This window comes from Rhinopithecus roxellana, chromosome 10, assembly GCF_007565055.1.
Source record: "Rhinopithecus roxellana isolate Shanxi Qingling chromosome 10, ASM756505v1, whole genome shotgun sequence".
In the NCBI taxonomy this organism is placed as follows: Eukaryota; Metazoa; Chordata; class Mammalia; order Primates; family Cercopithecidae; genus Rhinopithecus; species Rhinopithecus roxellana.
In genome coordinates, this window is record NC_044558.1 from 5,593,295 (window position 1) to 5,611,999 (window position 18,705).

General features: G+C 46.6%; 1 protein-coding gene across 4 annotated transcripts in view; it reads left to right on the forward strand.

Moving 5' to 3' along the window:
• Window positions 1-18,705, forward strand: part of CRACR2A (calcium release activated channel regulator 2A) — a 190,042-nt gene that overhangs the window by 147,409 nt on the left and 23,928 nt on the right. For all 4 annotated transcript variants that reach the window (XM_030938599.1, XM_030938597.1, XM_030938598.1 and 1 more), the window contains 5 exons: window positions 619-806; window positions 6,293-6,364; window positions 10,262-10,307; window positions 12,803-12,909; window positions 16,208-16,538. In XM_030938599.1, the coding sequence (XP_030794459.1) occupies window positions 619-806; window positions 6,293-6,364; window positions 10,262-10,307; window positions 12,803-12,909; window positions 16,208-16,538 (744 nt within the window). The remainder of the gene's footprint in view (window positions 1-618; window positions 807-6,292; window positions 6,365-10,261; window positions 10,308-12,802; window positions 12,910-16,207; window positions 16,539-18,705) is intronic.

Sequence of the window (18,705 nt, forward strand, 5' to 3'; positions counted from 1 at the left end):
AGCTATAAAAATGCAAGGTTTTTAGTTACTTTCGAGACACAGAAAAGGTCTATGTTCTGTTTGAACTGTTTTAGTTATTTCCTAAGAATTTTCAGGGCTTCTGGCTACCCTTAAAAGCTTCTCTAGATTGATGGAATTGGAGTTGAGAGGAGAAAAGGGAATATATAGATTACTATCAGCGTGCGAAATTGGGAAGGATGGTTTTATGAAGCAGGCCATTTAGCTGTTCCCCTTCTCCATCAAGGACCAAGGAAAAGAAATTGGCTTAAAGGACAGCAAGACGGATTTAGGTTAGATCTCAAGGCCATTCACACGGACGGGCTGTGGAAGTTCCTTTGTTAGTGGTCTTTCTGAGTGGAGCAGTTCCTCCTGGACTATTTAGTGATCCTGTGTGGAGACGGGGGAGAGACAAGATGTGCTCTGAAAGCTCCTTCCTGCCTAGAGGAGTGTATATGTGTGAACTGAGGCGAGGACAATGCCGATTTAGGCTTGAGGCCAGTGAGGGGTGGCAGTGACGGTTCCTGCCTGCCAAGCGGGGAAAGCAAGGTGAGGCCAGGGCAGACCCTCCTGAAGATGGTGGTCGCTCCTCATTCCCCTCTGCTCCCCATGCCTTTGCAGCTGGAAGGTCAGTGCACGGCCCTGCATCATGACAAGCATGAAACCAAAGCTGAGAATACCAAGCTGAAACTCACCAACCAGGAGCTGGCCCGGGAGCTGGAGCGGACCTCCTGGGAGCTCCAGGATGCTCAGCAGCAGCTGGAAAGCCTTCAGCAAGAGGCCTGCAAACTCCACCAGGAGAAGGAGATGTGAGTCCAGCCTTTGTCCACTCCTCTGCTGTCCTCCAGCACCACCCCCCACTATGGGCGTGTCCCCTAGCCGCTCAGAGACCCTGTCTCCTGGACTGTGAAATGTGGATTTGGGCTTGTTGCTCCCTGAGACTCTTCTAACACTCTTCTAGGATTCTGACCCTGTTAAGCAGACCAGTTCTGTGTCCAGCATTGCCTAGGACTGACAAGAAATGTACAGCCCTGTTCTCAGAAAATGCATTCTGTGATTAGAAAGACATGTTTTTCCACAAACAAGTATGAGGGAGTCTGTGGGCAAATGCTGAGTGAGCAGACAGACCCTAGGTAACTGTCGTCGTGTAGAGACCTGGGAGGCCAAGGGAGACCAGAGGGAAGCAGGAGGGCTTCCGGGATCAGCATGTGATCTGACGGGGCATGTGCCACTGTCCTGGACTCACCTGTCCATCTGTGCCCATTTTTTTCACCATGTTCCTCAGATTCAACTGTGTGGTCCCAGTAGGGGGAACCCACGTCTCTCAGGGCCTGACCTGCCAGTGGTGTCCAACCATGGGGGTTAGTTTACTAGGCAGAGGCACACCTGAGGCAGAATCAAGCCTGGGTCTGCACCTTAAGCTGGAGGAGTCCCTGAAGAATCAGCCATTTATCCTGTCTTGGTAGTCTTAGGTTTTAGAGCAAATGTACTCTGAGGCTCAGGGCAGAGGACTCTCCTTTGTTTATTTGTATATTCATGTATCCATATAGTCAATGACTTCTTCATTTGGCAAACATTTATTCTGCGCTAGGTACCATGCTGGGCATTCAATATATCTCACATATGTTGATCATTTGACATCCTCTATATGATCTTTAAATCATCCTGGGCCAGGCGTGGTGGCTCACACCTGTAATCCCAGCACTTTGGGAGGCCGAGGTGGGCAGATCACGAGGTCAGGAGTTCGAGACCAGCCTGACCAACATGATGAAACCCTATCTCTATTAAAAACACAAAAATTAGCCGGGCATGGTGGTACACGCCTGTAGTCTCAGCTACTCGGGAGGCTGAGGCAGGAGAACGGCTTGAACCTGGGAGGCAGAGGTTACAGTGAGCCGAGATCGTGCCACTGCACTCCAGCCTGGGTGACAGAGCAAGACTCTGACTCAAAAAAAAAAAAAAAAAAAAAAAAAATTCCTGGTGTGGCAGGTTCTGCTATTATCGAGGAGGAAACTAAGGTTCAGAGGTTTAAGTAACTATCCCAACATGCCAAGAGTTAGACACATCTTGCCGATTTTCCCTAGAGAATAACAAGCCTGCAGAAAATATTCTTACAAGAGTCGGACTGGCTATCATTTACTCACACATTCGTTCATGCACTCTTCATTCATTCATTTATTCTGAAAAAAGTAATTGTGTGCCTGATCCTGGAAGGTACCAGGTAGTACTGAAAGTGTGATTTTAGGGAAAAGGGCAGTGCTACGTACCAGAACTTGTTTTATAGATGTTAACTCCCCTTGTTCAGAAGTGAAGGTGCTCACTCTGGGTGGCTGCTGGCAGGATTTTGGTCCACATAAAACTGCTGTGCTGGTTTGACCTCTATGTGGAATCCTGTACCATTTGGCGCTAATTGCCTGGGGTAAAAGGAAGGAGACGTGTTTGGGCTGGAAATTTCATCCTAGTAAGATGTCTCCAGTTAAAACAAAACAAAAACAAAGAGCTCCCAAGTAGCTGACTTAAATTAAGCCCCTCCATCCCAATTCTTGGATGACCAATTGTGGAAGGACAACGTATTTCATTGTGAACAAGCAAAATCAGTTCCTCCTCACTGAGAACAGGTCAACAAGGTACAGGCATTTAGCTTTACAAACAGAATTAAGGATGCAGGCTCTTAAAATTCAATCAAGCTCTAAAAGCAACAAACATCTGAAGGCACAAGCATTAGAACAGCAAATGGAAATAAACACCCAGTGCTGGAGCATCACATCACAGCGTGAGGATTCAAAGCTTTCTGAAGTCTTATCTTAATTAACCAAGCCAGAGACACAATCTCTGGAGGCTGGGAATTGAAAAAGAGGGAGGGAGGGAGGATTGGGAGGAAGAGAGAAATATGACTCCAGAACCTTCACAACTTGTATTCAAGAAGCTTGAAGTTTCTTGTGTAGCGGGGAGCATGCTGGGACCTGGAGAGCATGTCCCGTCCAGGGAGGCCGGGAGAGCAGTGCAGCAAGAGGCTTGGCTTGTTCTCCATAGAGTAGGGTTGCAGACCGGCAGATGGAGAGGACTTTGATACTCTGGTTCACCTGGAGGAGTCCCTGAAGAATCAGTCATTTATCTTGTCTTGGTAGTCGTAGGTTTTAGAACAAATGTACTCTGAGGCTCAGGGCAGAGGACTCTCATTTGTTTATTTGTATATTCATTTATCCATATAGTCAATGACTTCTTCATTTGGCAAACATTTATTCTGTGCTAAGTACCATGCTGGGCATTCAATATATCTCACTTATGTTGATCATTTGACATCCTCTCATTTGATCTTTAAATCATCCTGGACCAGGTGCAGTGACTCACACTCATTTTATACATGAAGAGACTGAGGCTCAGAGAGGTATAGTGATGGGCCCAAAGCCATGCAGCTAGTTAGTGCTGGATAACAGGGACGGAGCCCGGTTCTCCTGATAGTCCCGGGCTCTCCAACAGGGTCTTGCTGCCTCGTGCTGCTGCAGAGCAGCTGGGAGAGGAAAGGGTGGAGCTGGGAGGTAAACAGGCTTAGTCACTGATCAGCAAGAATTCTGAACAGGCAAAATTAATTTTCCTGATCTCTGAAGATGCTCAAGGTAGCGGAAGTAGACTTTAAAATGAGATAAAGAAAGAACTATCCAGCAGAGAGGTAATGTAAAGATGAAGGTCAGCTGAGAAGCAGCAACTCTCTGTTTATTTTTTAATTAACTTTTATTTTGAGTAAGTAGTTATGACAAGGCACGCAATTCAAAAGGCACAAAAGGTTATATGGTCAAAAAGAAGTCTGTGTCCCCGACACGGCCCCGATCTGCAGTCATCAGAGCCACTGGTCATGGTTTCTTGTGGATCCTTTCAGAGTATGCTGTATGTATATGCAGGCACAGACACATATATGTGCATGCACACACGTGCACACGCATGCACACACACACACTTTTCCTTTATAAAACAGTAGCATACTAAGCATACTGTTCTGCATTTACATTTTTCACTTGACAATATGTCTTGTGAAGTGCTCCATAGCTCATCCCTCCCCTAAAACAAAGCCAACAGCAGTTCCCCTAAGGGTAACCATCAATGCCTCACCAATTACCACTCCAAACAACTGCAGGTTCTTTCTCTTTCAGTTTACATATTACCCATGTATACACTTTTAGAACCTCTAGGTTAGAAGGCCTTTAGAGGTCATTCAGTCAGATATCTGAGTGTCTTTTTTTTCAGAAGTGCCTTTCTTTTGTTGACACAAAAATATATTTCTGAATATATGTGTGTATATGTGGATGTACAAATATCCAAGCAGATATATGTTTACTAGACAAATAGAACAGTACATGTGTTCACATGTATTGCTAATACAAACATGTGTATATAAGCTCTGATGGTCACTGGTGCTGTGTATGCAGAGCCAGAGAAGACTTAGAATTTGGGAACTGGCTATTTGGTAAAACACTCTGTAAGAACCCAGACCTTAAGTCCCTGGTGAATGATTTTCCTGAGCAGAGGAAAAGCTGTGAGCTCCTGGTCACCCCTGGAGAGAGGCAGGACACAGGGTGGGGTGGGGGGACCCTAAAGTACAGCACCAGGATCTTCAGCTCCCAGGGCCCGGAGTCGGGAGCGGGCAGCTCTGCTCACAGAGCGCTCATCAGAGCAGAGTCCCGAGGACAGGGGTTTAGAGACCCCGTTTGGATGATGGGAAATACATTGTTTTTCTTCAAGTTGAAATTAAATATAATCGGTAATAAAATGCCAAGAATTTGCATCTCTGCAGGAGCCAGAGAAGGTTTGTTGCTTAATTGGAATTGTCTGAGTTGAACTTACAATTTCATTCAGCCTCTTATTGCTGTAAATTGACTTTACAATTATTCTATAAAATGGGGAAAAGAGAAACATCATGCTTAAGGAATCAGGTTATTAGGAGCTTGGCAGGAGAGTCCTGTGGACCAGCATGTTGGTGCTGTTTTTGTCAGCTCAGTAATGAGACTGATGGGGTGGCAGAGGGGTCCTTGCCCAGCCCAGTGTGTGCACAGCCTGGCAGCCCTGACAGCCCATGGGAAGTGACGCCTGTATCAACTTGCGAGATGCTCCCTACGTGAAAAGCTGTGCTGCAGTTTGGAAACGTGGATCTTATGTAGTAAGATCGGAGAGCGATTAAAAATTGTCTAAAGCATGGTATAGAACAGAGAAGGAAACATGAAGACAGAATTGTGAAGTTAAGCCAGTTTCCCAATATCACCCGATTTCTTATTTTTTTCCTTTCCTTTCTTCCCTGATGCTGAAGACCTCCCCAATTGCCGCATCCTTCCTTCCTCTTTTATTCTTCCTTCTTTTCCTCCTTCCTTCATTCTTTCCTTCCTCTCTTCCTCCTTCCCTCCCTTTCTTCCTTCTTTGCTCCCCCTTACCTCTTTTACTCTCTCTCTCTTTTCTTTCTTCCTCCACCTATTTGCTGATTACACCTCCAAGCCAGGCGCTGTGTCGAGGATATCAATGTAAACAAACCAGACACAGCCCTTACCTCCCCACCTGAGTTGCCCTCTAGTTGCCCTGATTCACAGCCTCCCTGCTTCTCTCTCCCCTTCCTCACAACTCCTGTTACAATTAACACGTTTGCACAGTGATATAAATGATTATAATAGATACATTCAATCTCTGCATTACAGCTGGATCATAAGTCAGAGAAAGGAATGCCCAATAGTGAAAAGTCCAGATATCTGGGGACTTTGGGAGGAAGGTGGGAAAGAAAAGGTGGTTCTTCCAAGAGCTCGTAAAAGCATACCGCACCAGCCTCTGGGTGGGGCGAGCATGGGAGGGAAGGTCATACAAATTCTGCTCTCACCCTTCAAGATCTGGCTGAGGAAGAATTTTGATTCTAATTCCCTGAAGTCTGGATAGGATAGGGCAGTTTGGAGCCTGGACAGACTCTTTAGTGACCATCCAACCTATTCTTAGGTGGCATGTGAAGTGGCTGTGGAATAAGCTGGGTCTAGGGGTAGGAGGGGACCCTGGTTCAGTCACGGATTGTCTGTGTGAACTGCAAAGACTTAGCAGACTTCTCTGATGGTCAGAGTCTATAAATTGAGGATAAGTTCACCTCCCAAATTGGGCACATGCAATGCCCAAAGCACTTGCATACCATAGGAGCTCCCCAAGAGAAGGCCACGTTCCTCCAGTGCCCTCCATCCCCAGCGCGCCATCGCCTGCCAGTCTCCAGCATGAGGGGTCTGGGCATCCGGCTTCCACCTGGGAGCTCACCGCAATGTGTTTGCCTCCTCCTCAGGGAAGTGTACCGTGTGACGGAGAGTCTACAGCGCGAGAAGGCCGGGCTCCTCAAGCAGCTGGATTTCCTAAGGTGTGTCGGTGGGCACTGGCCTGTGCTGAGAGCACCTCCCAGAAGCCTGGGGTCGGAAGGACCAGTCTGAGGGTCATCCTTGCCTACGTGCTAGAAAAATACGCCTGCGGAGAGTGCCCTCGTTCCCTTGGTCCCCAACACAGTGTTTGGACCACTGAGTAGCCACTGTGTTATGTTTGGTCCATTTACACATGCGCCCATATCCAGTTTATTCCTCTTGGTGGGGAGGCTCTGCCCCACTCTTCTGAGTCCCTCATAGGACCATGCTTGGTACTGGATCACATGGGAGCGGAGCTGGGTTTATTGAGCATTTAATCTATGCCAGAAATATTATCTCTTTCATCTTCAGCAAACTGTTAGGTGAGTAGGGCGGTTAATTCACAGGAATTAACTGACGGGGAAGTTGATATTCGAGGAATGAGGTAATTTACCACAGGCAACGCGGCTCCTCACTGATAGGGCCAGAATGGAAATCCGTAAGTCGGCTGCCTTCTGTTCATGTTTGTTGAATGAGTAAATGAATCGCGAACAGAGCACCAAGAAAAAGCTTCCTCAGCCTTCAGAGACCCCCAGCAATACATTCAAAGTTGACTGGTCTGGAACGTGCATCACCCTCCCCTCCTCAGAAAAACAAACCTGTGTGGGGAAAGATGGAAGTTTTGACGTTGCCCGTGATGTTTGTAAGTCACTGCCGGCTGGGCACCTCTTGGGGAAGGGTGAGGAAACAGAAGGACTTTGGGTTCTGATTTTTGAAGTGCAAGTGGTTTTGAATCACTTCCCAGTCATGTTATGAAGGTTTTTGTTTTTGTGAAAGCAAGGGATGCTCACTCTGTCTGGCATCTAGTGATGCTACCAAATGGAAAAGTGCTTCAACCTGAATGCGTTGCAGATTGTACTGTGCTCAATACATGATTCGGTCAGGCCTCCAGAGCCAGGGAACATGCAAGGGGGTTCTTAGGTGACCAAGTTGTAATCCATTTGCGAGAAGGTCTTGATTCTTAGGAAGGCTTTAGTAAAAGGAAGAGAACAAAATGTATAAGGACAAGTTTGGGGTCTTTTTTTTCTATCGCATTTAGGAAAAAATGAAAGGGTGGCTTCAAAGAGAATGCGCAGGGGAGAATGACAAGGCAGCTCTCTACAAATACGAGTCTTTTTAATGGAAGCTAGCATTTGTGCAGAATCACAAAGGGACTGAGGCCTTGCTGTGCCATCGATCCAGGGTTACCCAGCTTAAGTCTCGCTGGCTAATGAAAGCTGAGAGGTGGAGGGAAGGCCTCATGGCAGATCTCTCCTTCACAGTGAAACCACCAGGAATCAAGGGAGAGAGAATGCTGCGGTGGGGATAGGGGATAGCAGGAATATCGGGGGAGGGCAGGGGTGGGATGGTGGTGGAGTCAGGATGACAGCTGGGGTGTGATGGGGTGAGAAGGGCCGCCATCCAAAGGACAGTGGGTGCAAACACGAGCAATTTCAGGGCACTTGATTGGGAACAAGCACTTTGAAGCTGGATCTGATTCAAAACCCAGCACTTCCTCTCATTAGCTTGTGTGACCTTGGGCAGTTGACTTAACCAATCCGAGTCTTAATTTTCCCATGCCTAGCTTACAGGGTTCTTTTGAGAATAAGATGATACTCGTGAGTAGGAATCACAGTAGAGCAGCGATGTGAACAAAAGCAGATCCGTTTCTTTAAATACCGAGGCTTCTGTATGGGGATGGCCACATCCCCATAAAGCAGAAAGCCACAAAGCAGGAAACAACGCAGCATGCTTTCCAAAAATGGTGGGACTTTCCAGGTCTCCCAAGGTCCTTGCTCAGGTGCAAGGGTGCTAACTCACAGCTCTGTGCTGAGTGAGGGTCCCTCTGGCATGAGCAGCTCACTTTGCCATTCTCAGGACTTGTAAAATAACCTCCATGTCCCTCCTGACTTGTTCTGAAGGCCCTGGCTGTGTGCCTGCCTGCTCACCTCATGCAGGTAACTGAAAACAACCCTGGCACATTCCTAATGTTTTCTGCAAGACTGGCGGAATTGGAAGTCAGTTGCCCTGGTGGTGACTCCTCAGGCCCCACCTAAAATCTCTTTCTATGGTGTACAACACACTTAGCAGAGTGCCTGGCCCACAATAAGTGCCCCCATAAATGGCAGCGTTATGATGATTAGGGCCTAACCATGGCTGTGCCCTCCCTTTCCCTTCAGAAGTATAGGTTTGTTCAGAGGCCACTGGCCAGAAGAGTCATAGAATCACAAAACTGCTAAGCACTTTGAGGTCATCTGGCCTGCCCTCTCCACCTCTTGTGTTAATGGATGAAATTCCCAGTTGTGAACCCCAAGTGCATTCCGCAGTCGCACAGCAGACCCAGTCAACTCACTTTCCCAACTGCTCCTACTTTAAGTCCTGGAAAAAAGACTCCTCCTTTTCCATCCTCACGCTTGCTCCTGTTTCACAGCTGGAACCATTCGATAAGAGCTTCCTCCCACACCCATGTCTCTGCCTTCTTCTCTGTTATGGTGGATGTACTCCCCATGCTCGTCACAGAGGCCATCCCCAACCCCTGTACCCAACTCACACTCTAGAATTAGAGCCTGTCCCTTCCTGGCTCCTCAAGGACTGTTCCAGCGTTTGTTCTTTCTCTCCTCCATTGTCAGTTTTATCTCTTTTGAAGATACCTACAAATGTACTCTAATGTTTCTTGTCTAACATCTCTTGTCCTCACTTCCCCACCCAGCTACTTGCCATTTCTTCAACCCCTTTACAACGAAATGTTCAGAAGAGTTGTTCACATTCACTGTCTCCACTCCTTTTCTTCACATTCTCAACCCACCAATCAGGCCTTTCCCCCCTGCTGTTCCACAAAAACAGTTCTTACCCCAGTGGCCAGTGACCTCCATGTTACTAAAAATATTCCGCAAGTGTCAGGGCCCCACACTTGCCCCCAGCAGTCTATTCTTAGCACCACATCCAGAAGGATCCTTTGAAAACTGGAGCCAGATCTTGACATTCCTTTGCCAGCTGCTTCACTCTCACCACCCCCAGCCCCTTGGCTTCATATCTCATTTGGAGTAAAAATCAAAGTTCATGCAGTGGCCCACAGGGCTGTGAAGAGACAGGTCCTGACCACCATCCACTTGTTCTCTGGCTTCATCTCCTAACTACTTACCCTTTGGGCTCTCTACTTCCTCCTTTCTGTTTCTTGCTCACACTAGGTGTATCCCAGCACAAGGCTTTGCCCTAGCCTCGCCTCTGCCTGGAATGCTTCTCCCACTCCTTCAAGGTTCTGCACAAATGCTGTCTTATCAGTGAGGGCGTCACTGACCACTGTAGTTGAAATACTACTCCACCCTCTGGCTTCTTTTACTCCACTTTCCCGCTTTATTTTCTCAATAACAGATATCCCTCCACTAAAATACAAGTTCTGTGAGGCAGGAAGTTTTTGTTTTGGTCATTGGCATGACCTTGATGGCTGGAAGAGTGCCTGACATGCAGTGGGTGCTCAGGAGACATTTGAGTGAATGCGTGCATGCATGCATGAATGGATGAATGAATGGTGCACAGAGAGAAAGAAAGAGGGAGCCCAACGGGAAGCTCCCAGGTGGAGCTGGAATGCTGGGGTCCCCTCTGGAGGCGGTGCCCCTAATAATAGGAGAGGCCATGCATCACCTGATGGGCCATGGGTGTCTCAAGGGCATTCAGTCTATCCCCCATGTCGGTGTGTACCTATCTGTACACACAAACTATCCTCTGCCGTTAATCACATCCCTGTGGAAGGAGATTCCACAGACTCCCTGGTCTTCCACACCACACCTTCCCCTGCACCCATCTGACTAGCGAATTGGCTGCTGTTGGATCTGTCAACTGCAAACTCCATGTTTGAATAGATTCCCCTTTACCATCCACAGGGAAAGGAACAAGCACCTTCGGGATGAACGGGACATATGTTTTCAGGTAATTGGCCAGTTCTCCCTTACCTGTGGGGGACCAAGGGCTGTGGTCCACTGGACAGCCAGATCCATGTCGAGACTGGCCCAGCAATGTCCTGACACTTGGGATCTATTTGGCAGGATGATAGCATAAAAATGTTTTGCAATTAATAAAAATTCAGGGTGGCCTACTGGGTAACAGTGTGTTAACAGCAACGCAGTTTCCTCTTGGCACAACAAGACTAAAATATTTGGGAGGGTCGCACATTTCTTGGATGCAGAAATGATAGTTCTATCCATGAGATGGCGCAGTTGAAATGTCATTATCACTTCTAAACCAAAATGCTCACAGCTTTCTTCTTCATTTAAATTTTTATCTCACTGAAAATTTTCCATTTTATACTGTCATAGACCACATTAGAAATGTGTATTTCACTGTTTTCATACTTGATTTTATGAACAATTTTTCTCTATCCTATAGGGACCCCTACTCTTCCATACCTGAGTACCATGTCTCTCTCTTTCTCTCTCTCTCTCTCTATATATATGTAGTATATATATGTAGTATATATATATGTAGTATATATATAGTGTGTGTATATAATGTGTATACGTGTGTGTGTATATATGTATGTTTTTATATATATGTATATACTTTCCTAAATGACGTGAAATCCTATATTTATTTAAAGGCCTTCACTGTGGACCACACTGGCTAAAACTTAGGATTCCATGCTGTTACTCATCTTCCCCTTTAGACAGGAGCCACTGGGTGCTCTGAAGGGAAGAAAACTGAAGGCCAAATTGATTGATGTGACTTCCTAATTATCAGGATGACCATCCTACGAATTTCATGTATGTCCCTGGGCAAGTCATTTACCACCTTGGACCATGAGCCCCACTGTCACATGAGGAAAGTGAATTCCCATCCGCCCTTCATACAACAGGAATCTTTGAGAAAGATTCTTGGAAAGGGGATGTTGTGTATTGGACCCTTAGCTGAACAGTGACCTAGATATGGTCAGCAGAAGGCGGCTGGTTTGCCCTACATTAGATCTGACCTGCTTTATCATCGCACATCCCTGAGGGACCGCATTACGCCACAATTTCTTTTCCATCACTTACTGGCAGCAAACATCTCTGCCACCCACCTATGTGTACTGTTAGAGCAAGACTTAAGCCTACCCATGTTTGTTTGATGATGATAATGGTTCTAATTGCTTTAGAAGTAACACTGAACTTATTTTAAAACTTCCAACCAAATGTCACCCTAATCCCTTCACCTCCCTCCCCTTTACCTGCCAAACTGATTCTGCTTTGGAAGGGGCATGGAATTACAGAACTCCTGTGGGGAATCAAAGAAAGAGGGGCACACTGAGTAAGAATTGAAGATGAATTTGGAATCAGCGTAGCCATACCTTCAGGGGCTCTGGGAGCATTGCAGCTCCTCCTCTCATTAAGGATCATTGGGAATCATGGCATGGCTAATTAACGAGAGGTATTTCCTGCAGTCTAACTCCCCCGCCTCATCTCCTGGAAGACGTCTGTCAGGGAGCATAGGCAAAGGGGGTTGTAAACCCCTGCTCCACCCAGGTTCTGTGTTACAGATGTTAGTAATTTATCTACACCCAGCCTACTTCCACCAAAAAGCTGAACTGCCTTATGCTACTCAGGAGTTACATGGACAGAACACTGAGTTAATTGATCCTCCTGGCTAGTTACTTTCTCATTACATCTGAGACTTTAGAAAGAAAAAGCGATTGGAGCCATACAGACAAGTGTGAATTAAAGATTCACAGAGTTTTTTATACCTGTAAATATTTTTCTTTTTTTCTGTCTGACCAGGCGTGGTGGCTCACTCCTATAATTCCAGTACTTTGGGAGAGTGAGACGGGAGGATCACTTAAGGCCAAGAATTCAAGACCAACCTGGGCAACATGGCAAGGTTCTATCTCCACAAAAAAATGAGAAAATTAGCCAGGCGTGGTAGAGCGCCTATAGTCCTAGCTACCCAGGAGGCTGAGGCTAGAGGATTGCTTGAGTGCAGGAGTTTGAGGCTGCAGTGTGCTGTGATCATGCCATTGCACTCTGACCTGGGAGACAGAGCAAGACCCTCTTCCAAAAATATAGATGTATTTTTTCAGAAGAGATAAATGTTCAATGCGTATTTTCTATGTGCATTAGAAATATGTATAGAAAATATGCATTAAACACTTATCTCTTCTTCTTTTTCCTTTTACAAATGATCAGTGCTCCTGTGAATAACAGGATGGACCCCAGGCTATAAACTGTGTATTTTTTCATTTGATGAGGTAACTGGAAAGGAGATGGAGAGATTCTGGTAAGGGATGATGGCAAAAGGGAAGAGTGAGTAAATGCTAATGGGGTGACCAGAACACTGCTTACTTCCTTCAGAGTTTTGTGTAGAGCCTAGTCTATGAGATAGGAACCATGACCCCTTTTCTGTTCAAACATCGGGGCAAATAGGCATGGATCTAAGGGCATTTTGTGTTTCTACAGAAAAATAAGGCAGCCAAGGTAAACACAGCCGCTTCCAGGGCAAGCTGGAAAAAGAGATCTGGCTCCGTGATAGGCAAATATGTGGACGGCAGAGGGATTCTTAGGAGGTAAGTCATCTCCACTTGCTCATCCCTTCATTAATGTCGGGCTTATTGGGAGCTGGCTCTGGGCCCACACTCAGTGCCTGCTGACCCCTTGAAAGGTGAGGAAACTGAGGTCAGCTGCACTCACTCCCTTCAAATCTTGGAACACATTCCCCTCCCTGTTCTGACATCCAAGCCAGAGGGGGGATGTGCAGAGCAAACCCCCCAGGACAGACCATTGTCTTCTGAGGCTGCCCTACCCTATTGTGTGTCTGCAGAGTGGGACTGCATAGCAGCAGAAGAGAGGGGTCAAGGGAGAGAGAGATGGAGTGTGTAGCTGGGTAACACTGTTGTCTGCTGAGCAGAATGGATGCACTCGGTTTTGGGGTTTTTATTGTTGTTGCTGTTGTTGTTGTTTGAGACAGAGTCTTGCTTTGTTGCCCAGGCCAGAATGCAGTGGCACGATCTCGGCTCGCTGCAACTTCTGCCTCGCAGGTTCAAGCGATCCTCCTGCCTCAGCCTCCCAAATAGCTGGGATTACAGAGGTGCGCCACCACGCCTATCTAATTTTTGTATTTTTAGTAAAGACAGGGTTTCTCCATGTTGGCCAGGACTGGTCTTGAACTCCTGACCTCGCGCTTTGCCCACCTCGGCCTTCCAAAGTGCTAGGATTACAGGCGTGAGCCACCGTGCCCGGCCAATGCACTTGGGTTTTTAGGAACATGACTATATTGGCTATGAAGGTTAATTAAAGTGTCGAATAGAATCTCCAATAGTTAACTCCTTTCACAGACAAGACTGGGGCCTGTGCTTGACAGATCGTTTCAATGACTTATAATTAATTAACTCAAACTAACGCGTTTGTTGCTCTTGGGCAGCACATGATTGAGCTTGAGTCCCTAAGGGTTGGCTCGTTGTTCATTCAGAGACAAACCAGTCCCCTGCCCGCTCTTCATTTTGGCGTGTGCTGTGTCCACAGAGGTGGCCACAGAGAGATAGAGGCACCTGGCCCTTCAGTATCAGACCCAGAGAGACCTTGAAGACTGCAAGCATGAAATGAAAAGATATGCAAAGGGGAAGTGACTCTGGAGATGTAAATCAGCTCATCAGTCAAACCTTTGGGCCTGATCATCATGAATTCTTGTTCTAAATAGCTGAATAATGAGATACAATTTGGGAGCCCAATTTCTGCGATAGTGATTGGCCCTTTGGTTCCTCAGAATGGAATGGATCGGCTGATTGATTGAACAGACATTTACTGATTACCTACTGTGTTCCAGACATTCTTTTGAGTTCTGTAAAGCCTCCAAAAATAAATTAGACATGGTGGGTCTTACCATTAATCTCCGTTATTAAATGCTCACTTAATACATATTTATTGAGTGTCTACTGTGTGTGAGGTGCTGTGCTATTTGCTGGATATACAGTAGTGAGCAAAATGGACCTACTTCTGTGTCATTGAATTTCTGGTTGAGTGGTAGAAGCAGACAATAATCAAGTAAGTGACAAATTGTGAGCCCCGAATTCTAATGCAGACTTTGCTAAAAATAGCTGCTGTCCCTACTAATGGCAGAGAGCACTTGGTGGTAAAACCAAAAATGAACTCAGTCATGCCATGATGCAGGTATTACAGAATGGCAGTAGTGCTTGAGAATTTCCCAGATAAAAAGCTTTTTCCAATAAATGCTTTGTTTTAAGGCCTATTTAAGTGGCTATTTCTTTTCTGGTTGCAAAGCCTTTGAAAAAACATGCTGTGTGTGCATAGTTGCTCATGTGTACACACAAATATTCACTTTGGTGTGTATAAGCAGAGTAATAGTAGATGGGAATACCAATTGTGTTCTAAAACAAATAAGCACTTTATAAGCTTGATACAATATGTAGGAAGTTTGCTGGAAAGAAGACATTTGGCTTTTTTAAAACTGTTTTTATAAGGCAAGGGAAAGGTGCTTTAATTGCTGCAAATCCTTTATTTTTATATCAGGGAATACACACTAATTCACCCTTTCCGCAAGCAAGCACTATATCGTAATCTGTCTTTCAAAATCGCAGTTAATATCAGGATGGTGATACCTGCTTTTTTTTTTTTTTCTACTGTTGATCTTTAAGAGTAATACATATTTTAAATCAGGGAGCAAAAGAAAATATATTTCTCTGTTCTGCATATTCTGTGTTGTTCATTTAGTTCCTTTCTCCTTTGGCCCTGTCACCCCATTGCTTCATCCCCATTCCATCTTCTTTTCTAGTCTGCGTGCATGTGTGTGTGCGTGTGTGTGTGTGCGTGTGCGTGTGTGTGTCTGTGTGTATTTCAATTCTGGACTTAAGGTCCTCGCTGTCAAACTTCCTTTAAGACAATTTCTGTGAGGCCTTTGCTCTCAAAACCTTTGAAAGTACAGACTCTGCATTGACCCCCATATCCAGTTCCCTCATTCCCTGCACTGCCTACAGCTTCTCCTTGCCCTTAGTGCTCAAATGCTTCTAGAAGCAAGTGTGTGCTTAGGCCTCTGAGACCATTTACTCCTGATTCTGACTTCCAGGGATACAGAAAGAGGAAGAGAAAGGGAGAGGAAGGAGAGGTGGATGGAGATGCTCTGCCTGGTTTTCTTCTGACCCAAAGCCTCCTGTCCAGGGGGCAGCTGCCTGTGAACCAGCAGACCTGCTATATCTGGAGGTGGGGGGCCCTCCCAAAGCAACAGCACCCCTCACACTGCTGAGGATGTTTTGCAGACGTGTCTGTTTTTATGTATTGTCTTATTTGTGAATAGACAGAGCAGATGGGCCACATTTTACAGCAAGGCCTGAAGAGTTGGAGTGTCTTGCCCAAGGACACACAGTTAGTAAGGGCTGGCGCTGGGAGCAGAGCCAAGGCCACCTGCTAATGTTAATCAGGGTGCTTCGTATCTGAGTCTGAGACTTCTTTCTTTACAACCTTTCCTTCTCCTTCATAGCAGTCTCACAATTTGTAAATGATGTATTTATTTGTGTCATTATTGCTTTAGTCCCCCACTAAATCAAGTATTCCATGAGGACAGGAATTATGTCCATCTGTAAATGGCATCTGTACTTAATGCTTGGTCGCCATCATCATCATCATCATCTGTGTCATCATCTGCCTCAGCAGTGGCAGCAGGCACTTAGTGTAAGCGTGTTGAGTGAATGAGCTGCAGAATGCTGGCTGGTTTGTTCTTCCCTTTCCCAGAGTGCTCTTCTCCAAAGGTGTGATGCTCCCTGGTTATCTGTTTGTCACAAAAGCCGTCATGCAGCCCGTGTTGAAATATTTTGTGAAATCCTCCCAACTCTTCTCTCTTCCCCGCCCCAATAGCCAGTCAGAGGAGGAGGAGGAGGTGTTTGGCATCCCAAGGAGAAGCTCCCTGGGCCTGAGTGGATATCCCCTAACAGAAGAGGAGCCAGGAGCCGGGGAGCCGGGGCCTGGGGGTCCCTACCCCCGGCCTCTCCGCAGAATCATCTCCATTGAAGAAGACCCCCTGCCCCAGCTCCTGGATGGCGGCTTTGAGCAACCCCTGAGCGAATGCCCAGAAGAGGAAGAGGTCTCTGACCAGGGGGTACAGGGACAAATCCAGGAGGCCCCACCCTTGAAACTCACCCCCACATCCCCCCGAGGGCAGCCTGTTGGAAAAGAAGCCCTGTGTAAGGTAAGGGCTCATCCTGCTTTGGTTCATGGACATCGCCTCTATGATCCATCTCTTGCATTTGAGGCCAAGCGCCCAGAGAGGCAGCTCAGGAGGTCAGATGCTGCAGGTCCCGTGATTCACCACATCCGTGTCCTCCAAATACCACTTTCCCCCGCTTAGCTGAATGTCATGCGGGGAGACCCAGGGGTCCGGATAAATTCTCCTTAAACCTCCGTTGTGTTTGGAATAACGCTCAAAATCCTAAGGAAATTGAGCACTCGAACAAAGGATTCTTAGCAAAGCAATTTTACGTCTGCGCAGAGGGGTGCCTCCTTGGCCGGTTGCCATGAGAGCGCACCTGAACAGAGGGGCGTGAGGTGCATGTTTATTTCTGATGCAAGTCCTGCCCCTGTACCCTTTCCCCATTGGCCGGGGTCTGGTCGTAAAATCTAAACCAATCCTGGTTGGCTAAACATTTGATTTTTAAAGATAGGGTGGGCACGTAAAAGAAAATGGAGGCAAAGGGCAAGGGGTGTCTGTAATGAGCCAGAAAGTTCATCCTCTTTCCAAATAAGGAAAGGAGTGTGAGCTGGTACTGATAACGCTTGGTACGGTGGTGTGCCTGGGCATCTAACAAAGGCAAGAAGAAAGAAAAGGAGAAAAAAGCCAGGGGAGGGGGGTACTATGAATTAAAGAATAAAAGATTGATCAGATTATTTGAAAAGAAACCTCATCATATCCCACAGTTGTTTGCCCCATTCCCGACCCTGTGCCCTCTCTTCCGACTCAGATTCAAAAGCGTTAATTGAGCGCCTACTTAAGATAGACTGTATGCTAGGCTCCTAGCATGCAATTTCATATACTTTTGAAGTTGCATGCTTTGTAACTGCTCTTAGCAGAGCTAGGCCCTGCTTTAGAAAGTTTGCATACCATCATTTTTCTCTTGGTTCTTAATCAGCTAATCACACTTTCATTCCGACATTCCCTGCCTGCTCCTCTCTTCAGTGTGACCCTGTACTTCCCACCAGGCATTCCTGCTAAATTCTGTAGGAAAAGGGAGATCACATGAAAAGTGGCTCCCCTGGCTCATGGTGATAGATGTTCTTTGCCTCGTTTGGGACTCAGGCCTCAGAATAGGCTCCTTGAGCCCTCATCCTGCACTCAGCCTTCTGAAACAGCTTTAGAACGATGCACAACAGTCTGAAAGAGGTTCCTCCCTGCACGCCGCCACTGCAGCCATTGAGAACTGAGTCTTTGCCACCTTGAACTTTTCCCAGTGGCTGTACTGGGGTGTGAGCTACCTAATGGACTTCCTGGCATAGGTTACCATTCTTAGGCCAGGATTAAGACTCATGCCTGCAGACCACTCCTCAAGGGCCCTGGTGCAAGGGGAGAGTGGAGAGCTGGGTGGCACCAATGTGGGGTCCCCCTCCCTCCTGCATGCCCTTCCACATCCCCTTCAATGCACAGACCTACACTTGCTGGCAGTGGGTACAAATGGGGTCTTACATAACTCCAAGATGTCCCCCTAAAATGTGAAAGAAGTGTCATGAGGTCACTAGGAGCTGGGGATGAAGAAAAAGGCTCAAGCATCTGCTCAAACATCTGCTGTGTCATTTTATCCTCACCGCTCTCTGATGAGTCAGGTCAGAAATTTTTTCTCCCCATTGACAGATGGGAAAGTTGGAGCTCAGAGGGGAGGGCCAGGCCCACAGTGATGGGGAGCCCAGCCCCCCTCACCGAGCTCTCTCACTTCTGTGCCCGCTCCACGAGGTCCTGCTGCCGTCGTGCTGGGGGCAGAACTGCAGCAGGGAGGAAGTGTGATTTACTAGCAGCCATACCACAGCTCCAGCAGGGAAGGTATGCTCGTTTGAAGGCTATTGCAAGGCAGGCCCTCCCATACAAGGCCGGGGAGGTGTAAACTGGTACAACCCTTCTGGACAACCATTTGGTAATATGAACCAAAAACTGAAAAATACCATATCCTTTGAACCGGCACTTCTACTGCTGGGAATTCTTCGTAAGGAAATAACCAAAATCAGACAAAGATTGAACTCAAGAATGCAAGATTTATTTATAATAGCAAACGGTTGAAAGAAAAATGTCCAATAATAGGGACATAAGGCATAGTATATTAATTCACTAGAATATTATACAGCTGTTAAAAATATTTTCGAAAATCTTTAGT